Source organism: Bos grunniens, chromosome 18 (assembly GCF_055505025.1).
Source record: "Bos grunniens cultivar Pamir isolate PY7600 chromosome 18, Bosgru_T2T1.0, whole genome shotgun sequence".
In the NCBI taxonomy this organism is placed as follows: domain Eukaryota; kingdom Metazoa; phylum Chordata; class Mammalia; order Artiodactyla; family Bovidae; genus Bos; species Bos grunniens.
This window is the reverse complement of record NC_141182.1, coordinates 59,398,720-59,425,360: the sequence shown is the minus strand read 5'-3', so window position 1 is coordinate 59,425,360 and position 26,641 is coordinate 59,398,720. Positions and strand designations below refer to the sequence as shown.

Genomic DNA, 26,641 nt, shown 5'->3' with positions numbered 1-26,641 from the left:
GTTCCTCTGACTTTTCTAAATCCAACTTGAACATCTGGAAGTTCACAGTTCACATATTGTTGAAGCCTGGCTTGGAGAACGTTTATCATTACTTTGCTAGCATGTAAGCTGAGTGCAATTGTGTGGTAGTTTGAACATTCTTTGGCATTGCCTTTCTTTGGGATTGGAATGAAAACTGACCTTTTCCAGTCCTGTGGCCACTGCTGAGTTTTCCAGATTGACTGTCGTATTGAGTGCAACACTTCCACAGCATCATCTTTCAGGATTTGAAATAGCTCAGCTGGAATTCCATCACCTCCACTAGCTTTGTTTGTAGTGGTGCTTCCTAAGGCCCACTTGAATTTGCATTCCAGGATGTCTCACTCTGGGTGAGTGATCACACCATCGTGGTTATCTGGGTCGTGAAGATCTTTTTTGTACAGTTCTTCTGTGTATTCTTGCCACCTCTTCTTAATATCTTCTGCTTCTGTTAGGTCCATACCATTTCTGTCCATTATTGTGCCCATCTTTGCATGAAATGTTCCCTTGGTATCTTTAATTTTTTGAAGAGATCTCTAGTCTTTCCCATTCTATTGTTTTCCTCTATTTCTTTACGTTGATCACTGAGGAAGGTTTTCTTACCCCTTCCCAAGTAAATGGAGATTTTTGTCACTTGGGACAGCCTGGATGAATGTAGAGAATATTATGCTAAGTGAATTAGGACAGACAGGGTAACACTGATATTGTATGGGCTTGCTTATATGTGGAATGTAAAAAAGTGAAACTCACTAGTACCACACAATGGGATGGTGGTTATCTGGGGCTGGGAGGTGGGGAGGTTGGGGAGATGTTGGTCGAAGGGTGGTACAGATTTTGAGTTGTAAAATGAATGCGTCCTGGGGAGGTGTGTGCAGCACACTGACCTTAGTTAATCCCATTCTGTTACTGCCTGCTGGGAATTTGTCAGAAGTGTACATCGTCAATGTTTTCACCACACACAGAACATGGGAATTTGGAGGTGATGGATGTGTTGGTTCGTAGATTGTGATAAATATTTCACAGTGGACACGTGTCACATGATCACATGGTGTATGGTATATGTACACATAACCCTTTGCGTTAGTCTCAGTAAAGCTGGAAAAGAAGAAAGTGGGAGGTGGCCTGGCCTTAATCCTTCACTAGTGATCAACCCAGGCTTCACATGAGATCATGAGGCATTTTGCCCAGGCATGTTTTGTACCCCTCCCACAAAAAACACACTCCTCAAGATCTCGTGTGGGGTCTTGCCCCAGGAATGTTCACAGGCTGTGGATGATTCCGATCTGGTTCCTGCATTGAGCACCAGGGCTCTTAGCATCCACTTCTGAGACTGAGATCAAGCCCTGGGGGAGGGAAGGGCACTCTGCTCTGAGTGGGGCTGGACCAGGGCCTGCTGTGTGACCTGAAGGGGATCGTGGGGTGAGTGGAGGTGTCCTCTGCTTCTGTGTACATAAGGCCTCACCAGGAGGGGGGTGTGACCCGAGGGAAAGTGTGGGAAATTCCCGTGTTGGTCTCTCTGTGGGAGTTGACTGTCCTGCGTCCCTCCTGAGACAGTGGGCACAGAGGACTGTCTGTTCCACAGTGTGAGGGCTTCCCTGTATGTGTGGTTGGGGCTCAGGAAGGGAATGTGTTGACCCTAGGCACTAAACAGCATGTTTTCCACTTTCATGATAGAACTGTGAAGACTCATGGGCGAAGAAGCCCAGAAGAGGAAAGAACAGGAGTCAGGCATGGCTCTTTCTCCGGTAACGTCATATTCTCAGTGGATTCTCAAACTGCCTTCCTGAGTTGCCCTTCTCTGGACTCGCTAATCATGTCTGACTCTGAAGTATCCTGTCTGACTCCTGTACATGGACACTCACCCAGGGCCTTCCTTCAGGGCCTGGTGTCCCTACTTAGATCCCGTCTCCCCATGACCTGGTGACCTGGCCCTTGTGAGAAGGCTCCCCTGGGTGCCGTCCTGGGCAGGGCTTCTCACCCATGGGTTGGAGACGGGGTCTCAGTGCTGTTGAGCAGTAGGGGCTGCTTAAGGCCCATGTGGATGTGCTGTCTACTCTCTGTCAATCAGGATAAAGAAGCTGTAGGTGGACCTCAGGTATTAACATGTACAGTACATGGTAAAATCTGCTGAAGAGGCCAATGAGGGGAAATCAGTTCTGACTTTTTATAGTACATTTAAAACTAAATGAGCACCTCCTTGAAAACTTAAGTGTTTGGAAATGGAATGGAACGTTCAGAAAGAGATATCAGGGCTAGGGAGTGTTTCGTTACATCATCTATTTTAAACTGTGAAATCGGGCTTACTAATTTTTTTTTCTTTCTTTTTTGACCACATGATTCAGCTTCCAGGGTCATAGTTCGCTGAGTAGGGATCAAACCTGAAACCCTGCAGTGGAAGTGAGAGATCTTAACTACTGGACCATGAGGGAATTTTCCAACTTCACTAATCTTGATTCAGTATTTTCTTAGTGGAATAAAATCATAAATTTTGGAGTTTGTTAATAAGTACATACCTAAAATTAATGATAAAAATCACATTATTATTTTAAAAATATATTAATTTCCTGTACTCTGACTTCATTGCCTCAGTGTCTTCTCCCTAGTTCTGGAGAGCAGTGACCACTCTGGTAGTGGTGTGCATACTTCCCATTGTGGTGGCTTCTCTTGTCTTGCAGCCCAGGCTCTAGAGTGCGCTGGCTTCAGTAGTTTCACCTCCTGGGCTCTACAGCTCTGGCTCAGGAATTGAGGTTCACGGGCTTAGTTGCCCCTCAGCATGTGGGATCTTAACGGGCCAGCCAACAACCTGTGTTTCTTATATTGGTCAGTGGACTCTTTATAACTGAGCCACCAGGGATGCCATCATATTGTTTTTAAATACAGGTATTTTATACAGATTGGCGTTAAAGTATTTTCTGTATTATTTCTGCTTGTACTACTTTTTATGTTTTTAATAGTATAAGATAATGTTGAGGACTTCTCTGGTGATAAAGTGGATAGCAATGTGTCTGCCAATGTAAGGGACACGGGTTCTATCCCAATTCCTGGAAGATGCTGCAGAGCAACTAAGCCCATGCCCAACAACTGCTGTGGCTGTGCTCTGGAGCCCAGAATCCTTAACTACTGAAGCCTGCATGCTTGAGCTGGTCTTCTGAAACAAGGAAGGCCACTGCAATGAGAGCCTCGGCACTTTAGCCACAACTCCATGCAGTGCAGCCACAAGTAGAGACAGCTGGGTCACAGCAACGAAGGCCCAGCATAAACAAACCAGATACGCTGTAAAAAGGAAATAGAATGTTAACAAACTTACTGAATCAAACTTATATTTGATTCACTTTTAATGTCCCAAAGATGCCAAAATGTAGGAGAAGGGAATGGGCACCCACTCCAGTTTTCTCCCCTGAAGAATCCCATGGACAGAGGAGCCTGGCAGGCTACTGTCCATGGAGTCCCATAGAGTCTGACATGACTGAGCCAACTGAACAACAACCTCCTCACATAGCAGAGTGAGTGCTGAAAAACAAACCTAAACCTCTAACTTTCCTCCTGCAGATTCTTAAGTTATGTCCAGTTGCTTTTGAAATAACGTCTTCAATTTATACGCCTTGTAGAAATCAGCCTCTACCTGGCATTACCCCGTCTTCATAACCACGTTGCAGTCACACTGGCTGGTTTTCTGTTCAGTAAATATCTTCCTGTGTCAGAGCACTCAGGCTCTTCTGTCTGCTTACAAAACTCTTCCATTTCCCACCTTGCCAATCCTAAGCGTTTCTTCCTCACAGAGACCTTGTCTGACTTCTCGATGTAGGTCAAGACTTTCTGCTGAATCTTCTCTTAGCACCAGGCCTGTTTCAGAGCACATATAAAAATAGTGATATTAAAATTATGGATGTAATTGGCTGGCTGGCCGCTGGATGGTAAGCTCCGTCATGTTCACTGCTGTACTCCCAGTTAGGGACACAGAGTTGATACTCACTAAGTTTTGATTGAACGAAAGAAAAAAATAAAGACAATGCTTCTTGTTTCAATCAATTGTGTGTTTCCATATGCATGCATGAGTGCATGGATATGTAACTCCATGATTTTATTACAAAACCATCTCATAAATACGGTTTATGCTTAGAGCAGTTGCAGTTGTATCTTAAGTGTGTATTCCATGGCCTTTAATATTTTCTACCTCACCATATGAATAATGTAAATAGTAGTCAGATTATTGACATTGTGTGGGTTGAGGGGTAGAGGGGGTGATCCTGTACAGTGACTATTCATGCTGTTCCATTGCCCTTCAGCTCCCTTGAACTTGTTTCAGGTATTCTCAGGGAACTCTCTGGGGATGGTCTTTTATACTGTTACTTAACTCTTTGATTCCTTAGGTTCAGTTGTCTCTCCCAACCACCTGAGCTCAGGTGCTATTGCCTCATTTCTTAACTGTTTGATCAGAGCTATTTATTAGAGTGACAGAGTTTTCTCCCCAGTAAGATGGACACAGATTTTTCTCTACTGTTGCTGTTATGTTGATGACAAGTTCATATGGGTAAAGTCTTTAGACTAATGCTTAGTTTGTATGAAGTGTTGAGACACCTCTCGTGAGTGTGATGATGACATCCTCATCACAGTCTGTGTTCTTTTAAAGCCACTGTGGACTTTGTCCTCTCTGAAGACAGCAGTCTTGCTGTAACTCATCTAGATAGTGAATGTCACTCAGTGTGTTGAACGTAACACTTCTGCATCAACGACCCACTGTTGATTGTAATCTGTATATTTTTCATGTCTTGTCCACACCCATGATGAATTCATGTTGATTGGAGGATATCATCATCTTAGAAAAAACAGGAAACTAAATTAGAGAGATCTATCAGAATATTACTTCAGCTGAATTGACCTCACTTGTCTCACCTCTTCTCCTTTTCTGTGAAAATAATAACCCTCCTCAGGGCCCGTTGGTGACATGTGTTTTCATTTCAGGCACAGTTGACCTTCAAGGATGTGTTCATAGATTTCACTCCCGAGGTGTGGGACTGCCTGGACCCTGCCCAGAGGACCTTGTACAAGGACGTGATGGTGGAGACCCTCAGGAACCTGCTGTCTGTTGGTGAGGATCACTTCCCTCTGAAGTAGGGATCTACTTTGGAGTATCTCTGCACTTTCCCTCACTGTGTCTTGGGAGCCCTGTTTTTCTTGACTGAGCTGAAAACCTTGTTCACTCAGACATGTAAGGCTTCATGATTGGCATCGGGAGTTCAAACTTGTCTTTCCTTCTGCTGACCTGCCCACTGTGTGATACACAAGGAGTTTTTCCAGAGCTTGAGTGTTTATAAAGCTAATTTCAAACTTTGAAATATCCAGATGTCTATTTATACCCCTGTGTTCTTGGTTCAGTAACTCTTGGAAAGGAACTAGATACTTGATATATACTATACTGTATATTGTACTGTTCCCTGTGCATTCAGAAGGAGGCAAATAGTAAAGTAATATGTGAAATATTTTTCTGTCCATCATAATGTCCTCACTTCTTGACGGACAAAAGAGCTGGGATTTTCCACCTGCCAATGCAGGAGACACAGGTTTGATCTCTGGTCTGGAAGATCCCACGTCACAGAGCAGCTAAGCCTGTGGGCCAGAACTACCAAAGCAGCACTCTAGTCCTGGAAGCTGTGATTACTGAGCCCACATGGGAGAACTACTGAAGCCCGTGGACCCAGGAGAAGCCAAAGCAGATGAGAAGTCCAAACATTGCAACTGGAGAGTAACCCCTACTTACCCAACTTGGGGAAAGTCCAAGCAGCAAGGATCACTCACTCGAACGAAAATAAATGAATCAACAAAATTATTAAAGATAGCAAATGCATTTATTTTTAAAAAAGAAAGTTTGGATTCTGGAAGAAGCCAAGTATATGACATTTCTTCTGAGCAGGAATTTCTGATTCTGACCTGAATTATAACTCTATTTTTGTAGCATGAGAAAGATCCCTGGATTATGGAGAATGAGGTGCTAATAGTAGAAAAGCAGATTAATGGGAAAGTATCAACAGTGTGATTTCAGGTCAGCTGTCACAAGGACAGAGAGGAAGCCACACAATTCATCGTGTTTGGGAAACTCTTGAAGTGCGAGAGTTCTATGAGAAACAGATATTTAGTGTTTATGAACTCTCACAGGAGATTTTTCTTCTCTTCAACTTCCTGCTCTGTTCTTTGATGTGTGAAATGTACATCACCCTCCAGTGGTGCTTTACAGTGGTGCCCACAGAGACAAAGACAAGGCCTTTGGGGTTTTTGGGTTTTTTTTTTTTTTTTTGGCTATACTGGGTCTATTTCCTGTATGGCCATTTCCTTACTTGAGACAAGTGGGGGCTACTCTCTGCTTGCAGGGTGCATGGCTTCTCATTGCGGTGGCTTCTTTTGTTGTGGAGCACCAGCTCTAGGCACACACACTTCAGTAGTTTTGCTACACAGGCTCAGTATCGGTCCTTCATCAGCTTAGTTGCTCCCTGGCATGTGAGATCTTCCCAGAACAAGGATTGAACCCATGTCTCCCACATCGGCAAGCTAACTTATTACCATGCGGCCACCAGAGTGTTAGGGAAATTAAATAAATAGTCCTGTTTAGGCTTCAAGACAAAGCAGTGCATTCCTCTGTGCTTGCCTCCAACCTCCCTGGACACACCCTGACTGTGAGTACCATGACTGCCCGCTGTGAGTTCAAGGCTTGCAGCAACATAGATAAGTTAGGACACAAATCTTGAGATTGTTCACCCTTGAGATTGTTCAAAAAGGCTGTGACCAACCCAGCCGCAAGCTTAGGAACATCCAAGTTTCATAAGACAAAACAAACAGCATTAAGATGAAACCAGAGCTGCTGTTTGCTCACAGATTGATGATATTGGTTTGCATCCTGGGATGATAAGCAGGAACCCTGAACTGCAATGTTAAAGCCTCCCCATGGAGTGGACAGGCTGCCTGGGACCTTTATCCAGTTGAGACTCCAGCTGTGCTGTGTCCTGGGACTTCCCAGGGCTGTTCCAGTCTGGATGTTGGTCAGAAGCCAATTTGGTGATTGTCAGGAGTTGCGTTAGGCATTACTGACAAAATGGAGGCACAGCCCCAACCCCCTGTCTTTGTCCCGCAGGCACGGAGCTGGGATGAAGGAGTTAGGCCTTGTGATTCTGACTTATTTTTTCCTCTCCTCGACTGAGTTGACTGAGAAGAATATTAAGGTGCTTATTGTTCTTGAGAGGAGCATGAGAAGGCCCAAAGCCTTCTGCAGCTGTGCTCAGAGAATAATTTATAAAGTTAATCATTGACATTTGTTCAAGGACTTTTACAAAAGAGTGTTCCAGAATAGTCCACAGCCATGGGAGGGATTGCTATTTGAAACCTATTTGTGAGGAAAATGTTTATGGCAAAGGAGTTTGCTGAATTTAGGGCTTAGGAATAATTAAAATAGTTGGAAGTTAAAGATTTAAGGAATGTTGTAATGTTAGCATATTTTACTATAGCTTATAGAGGTTAGAAACTTTAGAGATATTAATAGCTAGAAGCCCTTTTTAAGAGATAGTGAGCTCAGGATACTAGGGGCAAACAGGACTTAGAAAGATAAAAAATAAGCTGAGATTTGTGGTATGCAGCCCAGACTTAAGCACGAGTTACAATGTAATCACGAGTTAAAGCAAACACTATTCTGAGAGAACCGCTGGAGCAGAAACTCTGTTTGAAGGGCAACAATGATTTATGGAGACAATAAATTTGGGTGAGGGGAAATTGAAAATGTCAAACCTCTGACCTAATGCTTTTGTTAAAGTATAAAAAGAATCTTAAGCTTGAAATAAAGTTACGCAGTCCAAGAAAATTGCGAGGCTGTATCGTTACTCGCTGACACCGCCCCTCCCTTCAGGTTGAATCCCTGGCTGCTGGAGCTGGACTCCCGCAGGTGATGTATCTGCTGTTTCTATTTCCTTGTCTTTTCAGTTCAGTTCAGTTGCTCAGTCATGTCCAACTCTTTGTGACCTCATGAACCGCAGCACCCCAGGCCACCCTGTCCATCACCAACTTCCAGAGTTTACCCAAACCCATGTCCACTGAGTCGGTGATGCCACCCAACCATCCCATCCTCTGTCGTCCCCTTCTCCTCCTGCCCTCAATCTTTCCCAGCATCAGGGTCTTTTCAAATGAGTCAGCTCTTCGCATCAGGTGGCCAAAGTACTGGAGCTTCAGCTTCAACATCAGTCCTTCCAATGAACACCCAGGACTGATCTCCTTTAGGATGGACTGGTTGGATTAGTATATTGAAAGTCAGCTAGGTAATTCTCTAATAAATATTGGAATATTTATTTGTATAGAATGAGTGGCATATTTTCTTAAAAAAATCCTTGGAACCTGAGACAAAAGTGAAAACTTTTGGCAAGGCATTAATTGGCACTGTGAGCAGGATTTGTGACACAAAACGCCACTCTTTAGGATTCAAGAGATTAAAGTTGATGACATTTTTATTCCCAGATGGTAAGATTCACCTTATTACTCATTAGCTAATACATGGGACATCTTCTCTGGATTGTGTGAGAATTGGAACCATAAATTAAACAGGGCTTTCAGTACATCATGAGAAACGCTGGACTGGAAGAAACAGAAGCTGGAATCAAGATTGCTGGGAGAAATATCAATAACCTCAGATATGCAGATGACACCACCCTTATGGGAGAAAGTAAAGAGGAACTAAAAAGCCTCTTGATGAAGGTGAAAGAGGAGAGTGAAAAAGTTGGCTTAAAGCTCAACATTCAGAAAACAAAGATCATGACATCTGGTCCCATCACTTCATGGGAAATAGATGGGGAAACAGTGGAAGCCGTGTCAGACTATTTTTGAGGGGCTCCAAAATCACTGCAGATGGTGATTGCAGCCATGAAATTAAAAGGCGCTTACTCCTTGGAAGAAAAGTTATGATCAACCTAGATAGCCTATTCAAAAGCAGAGACATTACTTTGCCAACAAAGGTCTAGCTAGTCAAGGCTATGGTTTTTCCAGTGGTCATGTATGGATGTGAAAGTTGGACTGTGAAGAAAGCTGAGTGCTGAAGAATTGAACTGTGGCATTTTGAACTGTGGCATTACAGAAGACTCTTGAGAGTCCCTTGGACTGCAAGGAGATCCAACCAGTCCATTCTCAAGAAGATCAGCCCTGGATGTTCTTTGGAAGGACTGATGCTACAGCTGAAATCCCAATACTTTGGCCACCTGATGTGAAGAGTTGGCTCATTGGAAAAAGACTCTGATGCTGGGAGGGATTAGGGGCAGGAGGAAAAGGGGACAACAGAGGATGAGATGGCCGGATGGCATCACTGACTCAATGGATGTGAGTCTGAGTGAACTCTGGGAGTTGGTGATGGACAGGGAGGCCTGGCATGCTGCAATTCATGGGATCCCAAAGTGTCGGACACGACTGAGAGACTGAACTGAAATGAACTGAATCCTTAGAAGTTACTTAATGTTTGTGACTCTCGCCCCTTGAGAAAGGATAAGAATCTGCCCTGCTGGATGGGAGGCTGGATCCTCCTCTCTCCTACCGTGAGGTACAGAAAGCGAACTTGAAACTGTCTTAGAGAAGTTACTGGAAAAATAATTATGTGATTAGTGAGGATGTTTGTCCATATTACAGTGTCAAAATCATATATTGGCTGATCAAATCTTCACTTTTTAAGTCGGCTCTCTATTGAGCCGGCCCACGGCTCCAGTAGTGTCCCCCACTGCCCTTTCTCTCTCCATGCTTTGTCCTGTTGTGTCCTTAAACCCCTCCCAACCCTTCTGTCTCCCTCTCCATCAGCTGGTCCCCTTCTAACTTCCCCTGTCTCTCAGCGGGGAGGATGAGCCCAGCTTCCCCCACTCCTGCCCCCCACTCTAGGAAATTTCTTTACCCCTTCAGATTCTTCTGAACAATCTAAGACCCCCATTTCCCCAGAGGGACGACCCAAGATTTTTATCACCCCATCTGCCCTTGTTTTCACAGTCAACTTGAGCATTATTTGGTCTGTATTTTAGCTACAAAACTATGACTATAGAAAGGAAAGATAAGTTATTTGACATAGGATAGCTGTAATATTCTCTAGACTCTGGAGAAAGCTGGTTAAAATGATTTTTTTTTCTCTTTGAATGTGCACAACCAGTTCTTTTTGCATGTGGATAAAAGCAACTAACTCGTTGAGACAGCTAGCCTAGGAAAAAAGCTTGAAGTTAACCTTTACCAGGGCATCCCAGATGACTCTAATGGTACAGAACGTGCCTGCACATGTGGGAAAGCCAGGTTTAATCCCTGGGTTAGGAAGATCCCCTGGAGGAGGGAATAGCAACCCACCAGAGTGTTCTTGCCTGGAGAGTCCTATGGAAAGAGCAGCCTGGTGGGATACAGTCCATGGGATCGCAGATGGTCAGGCGTGACTGAAGCAGCTTAGCACAGCACGCAACTTTTACCAAGTCCTTGATGCATAACCCACTTTCCCTCAGGCCTCAACCTTGGGCAAATTAGAATTTCAAACCAAGGGGAAAGAAAAAGGTCAAAGAGACATTTTAAATCTCAAGCAGAAAACTATGGTCTCTGTCTGTCCATATGTGTGTCTGGATTTATGCATGTCTCACTGTGTGTCTTTGTTTTTGGATAATATTGCTGAGGTTAGTTTGTAAGTGAGATCTAATTCAGTTGGCTTTAAAAAAGAAAAAGTAAGCACTTACAAATCAAACACTTAAGAGAAATTAACCTAAATGAATTTCAGATGCTCATGAACTGGGAAATATTCAACATTAAATATCTAGTAAAAACATCTGTTTGCTCATCTAAGTAAGACATGAGTTGAGTCATCAAATTGTATAATGCTTTTATTGTATTACACTGATTACTGAGAGTTCAATCCCTGCATCAGAAAGATCCCTGGAGAAGTAAATGGCAACCCACTTCAGTATTCTTGCCTGGAGAATACCATGGAGGAGCTGGCAGGCTACAATCCATGGGTTTGCCAAGAGTTGTACATGCCTGAAGCGACTTAGCACACACATAGGCACTGATTACTGGTAATTTCCTCTCATAGAGAAACTAAAGAGATTTTGGATTATTAATATGTGTGCTGCTACCCTGAGATGCTCTCCATAAGAAGCAAATATTTTTAGAATTTATCACTGGTATTTATGGTCACCATTCTATAAAATGCTAATATAAAGGACAGTTCATGGTTGCTTAAGGAAAGTAAGATCTGTGTTTTTAGTAACAAAAGGTATGAACAATGAAATTGATTTGGGATGCCCATAGCAGTGAGTGGGAGCGAGCAGAAGCTGGAAGCAAGTTCTTAATTTCCCAGGTCGAGACTCCTAACCCCTGGACCACAGGAGCCAACATTTAGGGCTAAGGTCCCTAGTGTGGCCTGCCTAGTCAAGAACAAATTCAGATGACGAGGCAGAAGATAGAGAGTAAAGGAAAAAGTTTATTGAAAGGAAAAGTACATGCGGCAAGGCACATGGGCAACCTGAGAGAGAGAGAGAGACGCCTTTGGGAAGTGTAAATTCTTTACAAAGGACAGTTTTCCAGGTCTTCATCTTCCCTCAGGCCAATCACCTTGTTTATTCTCCCTGGTTAATTTGTCTCAGGACCCTCCGTGGAGTGTGCATGCATACCTTAGCCAAGTTGGATCTCAAAGTGGAGGCTTCTGGGAGGAGCAACACTCATTATGGCCTGGAATTATCCTGTGAGTTTTGACTCCAAGCAGCCTTTCTGGGCATGTGTAGTGTCTCCCTTAACAAACAGGGTTTTTTCCTTTCTTTGTCCTTGCCATAATTATTCCCTGAGATTGGAGAATGGCTGTCTATTTACCCTGTTTTTGTTGGGTGTAAATTCCTCAACTGGATCCCATGAATCTCTTATCTCAGGGAATGCAAAGGGGAAGATGACATATTCTAGACATTTAACATGGAGCCCATCAGTCTCCTACCAGAAAATTACATTTTATTAGGGAGAAAGAAAGTAGGTCTGACTTACAGGTGGCTGTTTCTCAATGAAAATGATTTAATTAGGAAAAAAAAAAAAAGAGATTTTATGCAAAGTGGACCTCCAAGAAAAGAGGTCCCAAAACGCAGTCTTTATATGATCTGTAACAATCTGTCATTTGACTCCTGTCAATGTTGTTGCTTGACTATGGGAAGCATGTGATGAGGTGTTTCAAAGGGATCTGTTTCCTCTTTGTCCCCCTTCTGTGCTGGATTCCATCGGATGCCTGCTTTTTGGTCCGTGTAGAAGAGCGCTGACACCTCCAGAGATTATTTCAGACCCAGCCTGCTTCTCTTCCTATTTGCTGCACTTGGGAGACCTCATTGGAAGAAGGGCAAGACTAGCAGCTCTTTGATTGCATTTGGTGTCTCAGATCCTACACAGAGCTGCCTTCAACCTGTCTTCCTGTTCAGAGCCCTCAGCTGTTCCTGTTGTTACTGCTTTTGCCACATCCTTCAGGGGTGTGTGTAACAGGAATGTAGTTTGGATCTTCTGTGATTGTAACTCAGGAAACCTGTAAGGGCAGTGGATATTGAGGTCCTCTCTTAGACAGGACCTGAGTTGATATCTTGTTGGTACCTTGGAAATGATTTCCAAGAGGGATGGCTGAGTAACACAGCCATCAGTTCTTGTGTTTGATCTGAAGTTTCCTTTTTACACTCCTAGAGTTCATTGTAACTTTTTGTCCTCTGTTCTGCCCAAGTGGGCCCTGGTGGTTCAGAGCATGTCTGAATCTGTAAGTCTTGGTGTCAGTCCTGCTTTTGCTCATTTACTTTCATGTTCCATGGAGTTGTGTACAGGAACCCTGTGAATCCACTACCTTTATTTGTAAGATTGAGGTAATTAGTGCTGTTATGTGGCATAGAACGTTGCCTGTTTTACAGAAAAAGTCAGAAGTTACTGGTTTTTTGGTTTTGTTGTTGTTGTTGTTGTTTTTTCCCTGTGCCATGTGGCAGGTGGTATCTTAGTTCCCCATTCCTGGATGGAATCTGTGCCCCCTCCAGTGTGTGTGCATAGTCCTAACGACTGGACCACCAAGGAATTTGCCTGAAAGATTACTTTTGCTTAAAGAATATATTTACTTGCTGTCTTGTTTATTGTGACATCTCTTTGTCTACTTTACATCTTGTATGTTTTTATTTTACTTTTCATTTTTGTGAGTGTTGTCTCTGACTCTGGTTAATAAGTTTTCAAATAATATTGGTTTTCTTCATACCAATACATTACATTTTTAAAATGTTTTTTATTTTTGGTTGCACTGGGTCTTTGTTGCTTCAGGGGCTTTTCGCTACTTGTGGCAAGCAAGGGCTACTCTCCACTTGCAGTGCACGGACTTCTCATTCTAATGCCTTCTCTTGTTACAGTGTATGGGCTGTATGCCTGTGCACAGTAGTTGTGACTCCCGAACTCTGGAACACGGAGTTGTGGCCTACAGGCTTAGTTTCTCCAAGGTATGTGGGAACTTCCCAGATGAGGGATGGAACCCTTGTGTCCTGTGTTAATTACCAGGTGGATTCTTTACCTCTGAGCCAGAAGGGAGGCCCCAAAGCTTGTTCCTTGACATGTATCTTGGAACCAATGAACTGGGTAAGTTAAAGTTACTGTATAGATAGGGAATTGCTGTATTGAATGACTGTTCTTTAAGTAGACAATGTTTCATTTATTAATATTTTGTTATTTAAAGATGATGGTCTTCATGTATTACACAATGTAACTGACATGAACCACTTGTCAATGTCATAAAATGCCTATACATCTATCTACTGATAGATTTATAAGAGGTATTTAGGAAAGTTTTCTTTTTTTTTTTTTCCCATTATTTTAGGGAATTTCCTGAACAGTTGTCAACTGCTATTTATGTTTTCTATTATTCGTTAAAGTGCTTCTTTTGATTATTTACCATTGCAGTGTATTGCCTGTTAATGAATGCTTGTTCAGTTGATCGTTCTGTCTGACTCTTTGTGATCTCATGGACAGTAGCCTGCTAAGCTTGTCATCCATGGAATTTTTTTTAGGCAAAAACAGTTCAGTGGCTGCCATTTCCTCCTCCAGGAATCTCCGCCACCTAGGGACTGAAGCTCCCTATCCTATGTCTCCTGCATTGGCAGGCTAATTCTTTACTACCAAGTCACCTACATAGCTCTGTCTGTTCTTTACCGTGTACTTATGTATAAGTATGCATAAAGTGTGTACAGTATGCTATATTTTCTCCTCAATTATGAGACAGCAGTGTGTTTACTACCAAGTAGAATGAGTTTAGAAGTCATGGTGCAAAAATACCCTTTTCTTTGAGAACTGACATGAGTTTAGAAAAAAATAATATGGTCTGACTATATCTTTGAAGCTGCTGCTGCTGCTGCTGCTAAGTCGCTTCAGTCATGTCCGACTCTGTGCAACCCCATAGATGGCAGCCCACGAGGCTCCCCTGTCCCTGAGATTCTCCAGGCAAGAACACTGGAGTGGGTTGCCATTGCCTTCTCCAATGCAGGAAAGTGAAAAGTTAAAGCGAAGTCGCTGAGTCTTGACCGACTCTTAGCGACCCCATGGACTGCGGCCCACCAGGGTCCTCTATCCATGGGATTTTCCAGGCAAGAGTACTGGAGTGGGGTGCCATTGCCTTCTCCGATCTTTGAAGCTAGGCTACCCTAAAATTAATTTGGGTTACATGTGATTGCTCTTTGATTTTTAAAGAGTTCTATTCATTTAGTGTTTCAAATATTTTTAAGATCATCATTGGGAAGATGCATAATTCTGTTCAGCATGGATATGCCTTTTGGTACAATACCATGTATTCAGCATGAAACAATTTTTATGAATTGTAATTGATAGAATGCATATGGTTTTCATATTTTGTAGATGTGTCTCAAATACGTATGATCAAGAAACTACAGGCAAAAGGAAACAGTGGTAAAGAAGAAAGTTGTCAAAAAGTGATGTTTGGAAGAGCCAAAAGCCATGAAATCAAAGATTATTTCCTCAGAAAGATACAGGAAAATATGCATGATTTTGAGTGTTTGTGGACAGATGATGAAAGAAATGACAGAGGAACGTCTATATCCCATAACAACAATCTCACCGATTGAAGAGATCATGATAGTAGAAGTGATGCAGGAAATAAGCCTGTTGAAAGGCACGGATCAAGCTTTCAGGATCAGTTGCAGATACTTGAATCTGAAGGGACAGTTTCTGAATGTAGTCACGTTGTGGTGAATATCAACAGTAGGGCCTCAGGTTTACCACCTCAGAGAACTCGTAGTGTCTGTAAAGGCAATTCTCATAAACAAGAGAGTGCTGTTATACATCCCTCAGAACTGGTACCAGACCAGGAAGCACACAAGAAAAACACTTACAGTTGTAATGAGTGTAACATAACTTTTCTTCAGGACTCAGAACTCACTAGACATCAAAGAATCCATACAGGAAGAAAAGCATATAAATGTAACATATGTTGTCAGGCTTTTAATGATAAATCGACCCTTATAGTTCATCAGAGAAATCATACTGGAGAAAAACCATATAAATGTGATGTATGTGGCCACTGCTCTAAACAGCATACACACCTTCAACATCATCGGCGAGTTCATACTGGAAAGAAACCATATAAATGTGATGTGTGTGGAAAGGCCTTTAGTCGAAAAGCAAGGTGTACAGTTCATCAGACCCTTCATACTGGAGAGAAACCATATACGTGTGAAGTATGTGCCCATTGCTTTACTCGAAAGTCACACCTTGGAATTCATTGGAGAGTTCATACCAGAGAGAAACCATATAAATGTGATGTGTGTGGCAAGGCTTTTAGCGTAAATGTAAGGCCTGTAGTTCATTGGAGAGTTCATACTGGAGAGAAACCATATACATGTGAAGTATGTGGCTGTGGCTATACTCAAAAGTCAATATTTTTAATTAATCAGAGAATTAATACCAAAGAGAAGCCATATAAATGGATGTATGTGGCAAGGCCTTTAGTGTAAATTCAAGGCTTGTAGTTCATCAGAGAGTACATACTGGAGAGAAATCATATAAATGTGATGTGTGTAGAAAGGCCTTTAGTAGAAAAGCAAGGCGTACAGTTCATCAGACCCTTCATACTGGAGCAAAACCATATACATGTGAAGTATGTGGCTGTGGCTATACTCAAAAGTCAAAACTTGTAATTCATGGGAGAATTCACACTGGAGAGAAGCCATTTAAATGTGATGCATGTGGACAGGCCTTTAGTCGAAATTCAACCCTTGTAATTCATCAGAGAATTCATACTGGAGCAAAACCTTACAAATATAAAAATTAGGACAAACATTTTGTGCACAGTCATCCTTAAATTGCCATCAGGCAGTTCATACAGGAGGAAAAGTGTAGAAAGGTAATTTATGTGGCAAAGTCTTCAGTTGCAGGTCTTTGCAGTTCATTGGAAACATTGGAGAGAAACCATATAAAAATGATCTATGTGGCAAGGCCTTTAGTCAAACAGCAAACCTTGCGTTTCATCAGAGAATTCATACTGGAGAGAAACCGTGTAAATGTGTTGTGTGTGGCTGATGCTTTACTGGAAACACACACCTTGGAATTCATCAGAGAATTCATACTGGAGAGAAACCATATAAATGTGATCTCAGTGGCAAGGCCTTTGAATGCAAACCTTACAGTTCATTGGAGAATTCATACTGGAGAGAAACCTTACAAATGTAACCATTCTGACAAACATTTTACTGCACAGCTAGCCTCACATCATGCAATTCATTCAGGAGAGACAGCATAGAAATGTGATGTATGTGGGCAGTGCTTGAAAGGACCATCTAAGAAACCAGATAATTCATAGTGGAGAAAAATGTTACAAATACAACAATTAAGGGAAACATTTTAGTGCAGATGTAATGAGTGTAGCAAAGCCTTTATTCAGAGTTCAGGCCTTATAATTAATCAAAGAATTAATACTGTATAAAAAGCATACAAATGAAAGAAATGCGGTAAAGCTTCTAGTGCATATTCAGCCTCAACTGATCATTGGGCAGTTCATACAGGAGGGAAACCACATAAATGGAATTTATATGACAAACCCTTCAGTCATAAAGTATATCAACTTTTTGACCCTCAGAAAAGTCAAACTAGAGGAAACCTCACGAATGTGGTAGGTGGAGCAAAGCTTTGGTTCTGTGTTCAGATGTAACTAACCATCACATAATTAATTCTGAATGGAAATCTTACCCACATTATGCATGTGGTAAGTCTTTTGGAAGGCATTCAGTTATTTACAAAACATGAGAAAATTCATACTGGTGAGAATCCATACATTTAGAGCAGTCTGTCCCTCCAATCTTAAGGAGGAAATCATGTAAATATAATGTGTGTGGCCAGGGCTTCAATAACAGGTCTCATCTTTCCCATCAGCAGAGAATTCATAACGCAGAGACACAAATGTAAGAGTGTGACAAATCCTTCAGGTGGTATTCAGCCCTCAAAAGACATCAGGTGATGCACTGGAGAGACCATCTGAATGCAATCAGTGTGTCTGGGCTTTTCTCAGGTGTTTACACCTTAGGCTTCTTAAGAATATTCACACTGGATAGAAACTATATCAATGTAATGAGTGTGTCACGGCTTTTAGACAACAATTCTAAGTCAGGATTCAGTAAAGAAGTCATTCTGGAGAGAAAGCTTACAAGTGACATGAGTGTGTAAAACCTTTACTTGGGGCTCACACTGCACTAGCCATCAGATGATCCATACTAGAGAGAACCTTACCAGTGTACAGAATATGGCATGACCTTTAGGTACTACCTTAAACTCAGGATTCACCAAATACTTTACACTTTGGCAGTTTTATACTTTACTTTATGCTTTATGGAAGTTTTCACAGCTACTGCTCACTCTTTAGGTGTGTAAGAATATATATCCTACAGTTAAACCACACAAATGTAATATTTGTGGGAAGGATTTTACCAAACATCCAAGCTCGGGAACATTCTGGAGCAATGCTCAAATGCAATGGGAGTGGGAAAATTTTCACCTTGAGTTGAAGTGTTAGACAGGACTCCATAGTGAAGAGGAGTCTTGGAAATGGATGGGCAAGGGCTTTCTGGAGGGTTCAGAGTACACCAGACTTCAGAATATATGTCTTTCTGAGAAACCACATAAAAGTAATGTGCACACTGAAGCTTTAACTCAAAGATCAAAACTGTGGAACCCCACTCCAGTACTCTTGCCTGGAAAATCCCATGGATGGAGGAGCCTGGTAGGCTGCAGTCCATGGGGTCTCGAAGAGTCGGACACGACTGAGCGACTTCCCTTTCACTTTTCACTTTCATGCATTGGAGAAGGAAATGGCAACCAACTCCAGTGTTCTTGCCTGGAGAATCCCAGGGACGGCGGAGCCTGGTGGGCTGCCATCTATGGGGTCGCACAGAGTCGGACACGACTGAAGCGACTTAGCAGCAGCAGCAGAGAGGATATATATGGAGAGCAAACTTGGACAAGTAATGAATATTATGTAGTCTGTTCCATGAAATAGTCAAACCATGGGCATAATGAAGTGATTCATGTGTATCAGAAACTGTACACTATACCGAATTTGGAAACATGTTTAAGAAAACAATATTTCCTCAAGATTCCACCACCCCCCGCTCCACCCCCCCACCCCCCCACCCCCCCCACCCCCGCCAAATTCATATTGGAGAGAATCCTTACAATTGTAGTGAATTTGGCCAACTTTTGTGACAGTTCTTACAGCAGATCACAGAAGAGAGAATTCATTTGAGGAATAAATAAATCTTCAGTTCTCCAGCACTAACTTACGATATTACTGCAGAATAATTAAGTATGTTGAAACTTAACCACTTTTGTGGAAATGGCCCGTTATCTTCAGTGTGTGTTTAATTACTTGAATTTTCTTGAGAATGTCACATTATTGTTCTTTATTTCCTGAAAGTTTAAAATTCTTACAGCTTTCTTAGACTTTCATGATGGTCTCTACAAAGAAATGAGTAAGATGAAGGGGCTGACTTAATTAGGTGTGGTTCATTTATATCTATCTATCCTGGTAAAACAAGGACACTGAGTTGTCAAATTCAATGGTGTGTGAATTAGGATCAGCGAGAGACAGAGAAACCATGTAAAACCATGATGTGACTCAGCATGCTCATTATGTTCAGGGTGCCCTTCTGTACACAGGTCACCATGGTTAAAGAACTGAATGCTCTACCATCTGACCATGCAAAGAGCAGGCTGGACATTGAGGGCCTTGGGCTTTTCATGGGAGGGGAGTTGACAGGTTACTGGGAGCTGATTGTGTGGGAGAAATAGTACCAGGGAAATGGTGGTCCTTTTCTCCCTTAACTAGCAATTGCTGCTGCTGCTAAGTCACATCAGTCATGTCCGACTCTCTGCGACCCCATAGATGGCAGCCCACCAGGCTCCCATCCCTGCGATTCTCCAGGTAAGAACACTAGAGTTGGTTGCCATTTCCTTCTCCAATGCATACAAGTGAAAAGTGAAAGTGAAGTCGCTCAGTCGTGTTCGACTCTTCATGACCCCATGGACTGCAGCCTACCAGGCTCCTCCGTCCATGGGATTTTCCAGGCAGGAGTACCGGGGTGGGTCGCCAGTGCCTTCTCCGAGCAATTGCTACTGTGTGTAAATGATTAATGGAAACTTATTCTTGGAAATTGAAGAGAGCAGTTTTCTTGAAAAATGTTAATCAAAAGAACCAGAAAGAGGATGGCCGTGTATCTGCTTCATCATTACCTGCTGCCATTTACAATGTGCCTTTGTTTTATTCAGAATGTATCATAAGTCTTGTGCTCTAATAAATTTGTATCATTTTTTCCATAACTCTGAAAGGATCATTTCTTTCAACAACACAATTTTAATCCACCTCAGTACTTCATAACAGAAACTAGCAATGCACCAAAGACTCTCAAGGTTGAAAGAATTTAAGAGTTTCTTTGCATGGTGAAATCAAATAGACAATCTTGGGATTATATACTAACAATATACACTTGAGTTATTCTCTCCACACTTTGTCCATAGTGGAGCAATTATAGATTCTGGCCCTGTAAAACCTACCCCCCGTTTATATGTGCACTATATGATATTTCCCAATGTTATCTTTTGTGCCCAAATAAAATTATGTGCCTGATTTACATGAAGTGAAAATAGGAATAATAAACACGCAAAAATTAGGAAATAAAAACCTTTGGAAATAAGGGTAAAAGTGACGTGTATTTTGGAGCTTGGAGCATTCTGGAAAAATTTTTTTGGTTTTTTTTTTTTGCTTATTGTTGGCTGAATAATTGTGGCTCATGGGGTCAGGAGCTCTACAGCATATGGGAATTTCCCAGACCAGGAATTATCAGTCCCTTGTCTACTGCATTGGTAAGTGAATACCTTACCCCTGAGCCACCACGGAAGCCCTGGAAATAATTTAGAAGGGCTAATAATGGGAAAGTTTTTTGTTTGCTAAACTGGAAATTACATATATTCAGTCCCCAACGTTTCAGTTCTTTTACTTTGCAGTCACCCACTGGAACAAGATGGTGCCAAATAAAGTCTAAAGGTGTCAGTAGTCAAACATCAAAAAACATTGTGAGACTGTGTAACAAAACACTGAATGTTTACTCGTTCTTTGAGTTTATTACATTCCTTTTCGTGCTGTACACATATTTTCTATTCTATATGGTGTTGAAGATGGTATAAATTACTATTAATCTATTTGACTAGAAAGATAGATTGCTATTTATTGTCCATTGCCTGTGACATTTTTACACCAGCCTAGGAACATTCAGTTCAGTTCAGTCGCTGAGTCGTGTCCGACTCTTTGCGACCCCATGAATTGCAGCACGCCAGGCCTCCCTGTTCATCACCAACTCCCGGAGTTCACTCAGACTCACGTCCATCGAGTCAGTCATGCCATCCAGCCATCTCATCCTCTGTCGTCCCCTTCTCCTCTTGCCCCCAATCCCTCCCAGCATCAGAGTCTTTTCCAATGAGTCAACTCTTTGCATGAGGTGGCCAAAGTACTGGAGTTTCAGCTTTAGCATCATTCCTTCCAAAGAAACCCCAGGGCTGATCTCCTTCAGAATGGACTGGCTGGATCTCCTTGCACTACAAGGGACCCTCAAGAGTCTTCTCCAACACCACTCTGCAAAAGCATCAGTACTTCGACGCTCAGCCTTCTTCACAGTCCAACTCTCACATCCATAGATGACAACAGGAAAAACCATAGCCTTGACTAGACGAACCTTTGTTGGCAAAGTAATGTTTCTGCTTTTTAATATACTGTCTAGGTTGGTCAAAACTTTCCTTCTGAGGACCAAGCGTCTTTTAATTTCATGGCTGCAGTCACCATCTGCAGTGATTTTGGAGCCCAGAAAAATAAAGTCTGACACTGTTTCCACTGTTTCCCCATCTATTTCCCATGAAGTGATGGGACCAAATGCCATGATCTTTGTTTTCTGAATGTTGAGCTTCAAGCCAACTTTTTCACTCCTCTCTCAGTTTCATCAAGAGGCTTTTTAGTTCCTCTTCACTTTCTGCCATAAGGATGGTGTCATCTGCATATCTGAGGTTATTGATATTTCTCCCAGCCATCTTGATTCCAGCTTGTGTTTCTTCCAGTCCAGCATTTCTCATGATGTACTCTGCATGTAAGTTAAATAAACAGGGTGACAATATACAGCCTTGGCGTACTCCTTTTCCTATTTGGAAACAGTCTGTGGTTCCATGTTCAGTTCTAACTGTTGCTTCCTGACCTGCATACAGATTTCTCAAGAGGCAGGTCAGGTGGTCTGGTATTCCCATCTCTTTCAGAATTTCCCACAGTTTATTGTGATCCACTCAGTCAAAGTCTTTGGCATAGTCAATAAAGCAGAAATAGATGCTTTTCTGGAACTCTCTTGCTTTTTCCATGATCCAGCAAATTTTGGCAATTTGATCTCTGGTTCCTCTGCCTTTTCTAAAACCTGCTTGAACATCAGGAAGTTCTGCCTTTTCTAAAACCTGCTTGAACATCAGGAAGTTCACGGTTCACATATTGCTGAAGCCTGGCTTGGAGAATTTTGAGCATTACTTTACTAGCATGTGAGATGAGTGCAATTGTGCAGTAGTTTGAGCATTCTTTGGCATTGCCTTTCTTTGGGATTGGAATGAAAACTGACCTTTTCCAGTCCTGTGGCCACTGCTGAGTTTTCCAAATTTGCTGGCACATTGAGTGCAGCACTTTCACAGCATCATCTTTCAGGATTTGAAATAGCTCAACTGGAATTCCATCACCTCCACTAGCTTTGTTCGTAGTGATGCTTTCTAAGGCCCACTTGACTTCACATTCCAGGATGTCTGGCTCTAGGTGAGTGATCACACCATCGTGATTATCTGGGACATGAAGATCTTTTTTGTACAGTTCTTCGTGTACTCTTGCCATCTCTTCTTGATATCTTCTGCTTCTGTTAGGTCCATACCATTTCTGTCCTTTATCGAGCCCATCTTTGCATGAAATGTTCCCTTGGTATCTCTAATTTTCTTGAAGAGATCTCTAGTCTTTCCCATTCTGTTGTTTTCCTAAGAATATTAGGAACATTAATGTTTGGAAATATTTATTAGGTAATAAATAGAAGTCCAGAGGATATTAAGGTCTTGATGTCACATTATAGAATTAAGTAATATGCTCCATTGTTCATTCTTAGATGTATTTGAAAACAATTTTTTTTTTTTTTTACAATATTGTGATGGTTTTTGCTCTGCACCAACACGAATTGGCCATAGGCATACATATGCCCCCTCCTTTCTGAACCCACCTCCCTCCCCACCCTATCTGTCCAGGTCTTCACAGAGCATTGGCTCTGTCTGGGTGCCCTGCTTCATAGATCAAACTTCCACTGGCTATCTGTTTTACATATGGCAATATATGTTTCAGCAGTGCTATTGTTTCAAATCACACTGCACTATTTGTTTTTTCAATAGTTTTTCCTTAACATAATTTTTTCTGTCCGCATGTTGTGACCCAGATTTAATGTTTAGTTTACGTTTCTTCCCTGCCTTGCTCTAACAAATCCACCTCAGTGGGTTGTTTTGAGACTTTTAGTACATGAAAATGCACATACATAAGACAGTGATGGGACATATGAAGACAGACAATTCCTTCAGGACTTGAGTTAATACACAAATATTTATTTACAGTTAATACCCAGAAATATTTACAAATAGTGCATAGTTGATAATTTTGGTGAAAATAAATTCTAGTGTCCTCTGAAAACGCTATATTTTATACTCTGCTTTGTTGTTCACACGTGACAGTGCTTTCAAAGAGACAACAAAGAAAAGAGAAAAATAGATTACAAATTTTTTTTAAAATAAATTGCCTGCTGCTGCTGCTGCTAAGTCACTTCTGTCATGTCCGACTCTGTGTGACCCCATAGACGTCAGCCCACCAGGCTCTCTGGAGTGGGTTGTCATTTCCTTCTCCAGTGCATGAAAGTGAAAAGTGAAAGTGAAGTCGCTCAGTCGTGTCCCACTCTTAGCGACCCCATGGACGGCAGCCTACCAGGCTCCACCATCCACGAGATTTTCCAGGCAAGAGTACTGGGGTGGGGTGCCATTGTCTTCTCCGTAAATTGCCTGATTACCCTCAAATGGTCATACAGTAATTTGACGTTCCATTACATTGGGCTTCCCTGGTATCTCAGACAGTAAAGCTTCTGCCCGCAATGCGGGAGACCTGGGTTTAATTCCTGGGTCAGGAATATCCCCTGGATAAGGAAATGGCAACCGACTCCAGTACTCTTGCCTGGAAAATTTCACAGATGGAGGAGCCTGGTAGGCTACAGTCCATGGATCACAAAGAGTCGGACATGACTGAGCAACTTCACTGGCACTGGTACATTGAGAAAATATTGACAACTATACATTATTACATAGTGATTATATAACTATAATTACTATATAGAATTATTATATATATAATTATATATATTATTATACAAGTTTTTCTCAAGTATTTGAAGCTATATCATCACAAGCATGAAACAGAAACACTTCTTGTAAAGGAGAATGCATTTCTCATTAAAGGAGATTTTTTTCTCTCTAATAATTTTTTACATATAACACATTCAATTCACTCTATGCCTGATACTAACACAACATTGTGAACCTACTCTACTCCTTTCAAATTTTAATAAAAGAGCAAAGACGAGGCAGGATGAGGTGGATTTATACTGGGGGGTGAAGTATGGCTGTAGGGTACTACTGGGTCCCAAGAGGATTCAAATCTTTTAAGGGGTCAGGATAAATGACAATCGAGGGACTCAGCCACACATATGCATGTATCCATTCTCCCCCAAACTCCTGTCCCATCCAGGCTGCCACATAGCATTGAATAGAGCTCCCTGTGCTATACAATCAGATGTTCCTGTTTTGTAAATGCGTTCATTGGTATCTTTTTTCAGATTCCAAATATAAGTGATGTCTAATCTTTGTCTTTCTCTGACTTATTCACTTAGTATTGAAAGGTTGTTGCTGAGCCGTGAAAGACTCTGGGATTCTTGGCATCCAGAGGAGAGGAATTCAATCAGGGGCCAATGATGAGGTCGCTCAGAGCTTTTGTGTAATAAAGTTTTACTAAAGTATTAAGGGACAAAGTTTCTGACATAGACTGAAGGAGACAGAAAGAGTGCCCCCCTGCTAGTCTTTAGTGGAATGTTATACAGCTACTAGCAGGCTGCTAATTGGAGAAAGGAAATGTCTCAAAACTCAGAGATTGGCACCAGGCCCCTCACCCACAACATGCATTTTGAGATAACACTGGCACAAGGTGAGTTGTCGAGGGCCATAAAACAATTGACATGAATCTTGAAGAAAGGCAGGTTTCCAAGCAAATAAAGTGTTTCATTAACATGGATTAGGAGAACAATTGTATGAGTATAACATACTGGTTTGTTGAGCCATTATCAGGTCTGAGTTTCTTTAGCAAATGGACTTGAAGAAACACTCTAGGGTAAATACATAGTTCATTAACATAGCTTAATAAAAACATTTCCATAAGAAAAATGCATTGGTTAGCTCAAGGTTTGAGAAAAGTTAAGTTCAGGTGGAACCAGGTGTTGTCATGGCAACACAGAATTTTAAGAGAAACCTCCTATACAAAAAATTTTGAATAGAGAAGGGGAAAATATCTGACATTTGTAGTTTGTTTCCTCTTCCTGCCGCTTAGAGAAAGATAAAAAACGTTAAGAGTTGCAGCCTATATCCTCCATTTGGGGACCCCTGACCTTCCTGCGTGTTACCCTCTCAGTATGATAATTTCCAGGCCCATTCACTTTGGTGTTTAATTTTGTTTTCCCAACAATGTTGAGTATTTCTTGGATAATTCAGTTCAGTTTGTGTTTACTACTTCATATGTGCTAAATCGTCAGTACACCTACTCTTGGAATTTCGTGAAGACTTTCCCCCAGGTGTCTGGGCCAAACCGTTTTAAGGTCACACCACATCTGTCCACATCCATGTGTACTGTATGCATGTGGAACGTCGACAATTCACATGCAGCTTTCTTTTTCAGGGCACAGAAAACAACTGACTGCTTTTTCACTTTATTAATGAAGAAAGGCTTGTTCTCACCAGCTATTTCTTCACCAGAGCACAGCTGGTAAAATAGGAGGTAGGACAATTTAGTTACATCAGTATGATAGTTCATTACTGTCTAATCATACACATAATATCCAGGATACTGTGCAAAGACTTTTTTTCCCATGATCATCAGAGAAATGGCAAAATGGAAAATACTTTTCCTAGTATTGAGGCTGCAGAGCAGGGCCCTGTGGGGCTCCCAGGCACAGAGGCCTTTTTGGTTCCCATTTCCTATAGACAGGACTGCAGCCTTCATGACCTTCTGTGAGTTCCAAAGGGCAGAACAGTTGCTAATCAGAGAAGGATGCTCACGTCGGGTCAATCGTGTCCAACTCTCTTGTGACCCAATGGACACAAAATGGGTTGCCATTTCTTCCTCCAGGGGATCTTCCCGACCCAGGAATCAAACCCAAGTCTCCTGTACTGGCAGGTGGATTCTTTAACACTGCACTGATTAGGAGACCAGACCACCTAAGACCCTGCACAAAACTTAAACTTGTCACCAACCCAATCCTTTTTCAACTTTGCAGAGGAAACAAGAATACAAGACTGTTACTGCCTTGATCCTTAGCATATATCCCTAGCAGGTGATATAACCTCTCCCTACTCACCAGGGAGCGTCCCTAAAGTGTTCCCTTTTAGCCTCACACATATAGAAAGCCACTCTTACTCCTCCATAACTCTGTCTCTGTGTTTGTATTTCAAATATTTCAGTTTGGCATTTGTGCACAGAGAGCCAAGATTTTGGCATCAGTATAACCTCTGGGTTCTGGTTCAACCCAGACCTCTGACTTGTTGATTCAGAGGAACGTCTTTCAACACATACTGATGTCTCTAAGATGTGACAGGACTAGACACAACACAGCCCAAGGGAACACGCAGCGCCCCTCACCAACATTCTAAGGTACCTACACCGAGGTTCTCAGGCCTTTGTTGTTCCTTCATTATTATTGGGCTAATATTCCTAAGATTCCATTTTTAAACTATTACATGTGTATTT

The 26,641-nt window shown here is 41.9% G+C and overlaps 1 protein-coding gene across 1 annotated transcript; it reads left to right on the top strand.

Annotated features, from left to right (window-relative positions):
- Nucleotides 1-1,690: 1,690 nt before the first annotated feature.
- Nucleotides 1,691-15,288, top strand: LOC147354453 (zinc finger protein 860-like). Its single transcript, XM_086354134.1, has 3 exons — nucleotides 1,691-1,763; nucleotides 4,981-5,107; nucleotides 14,890-15,288. Exons 1-3 carry the CDS (start codon nucleotides 1,707-1,709, stop codon nucleotides 15,114-15,116), a joined length of 411 nt encoding a protein of 136 aa, XP_086210260.1. The 5' UTR covers nucleotides 1,691-1,706; the 3' UTR covers nucleotides 15,117-15,288.
- The last annotated feature ends 11,353 nt before the right edge of the window (nucleotides 15,289-26,641 follow it).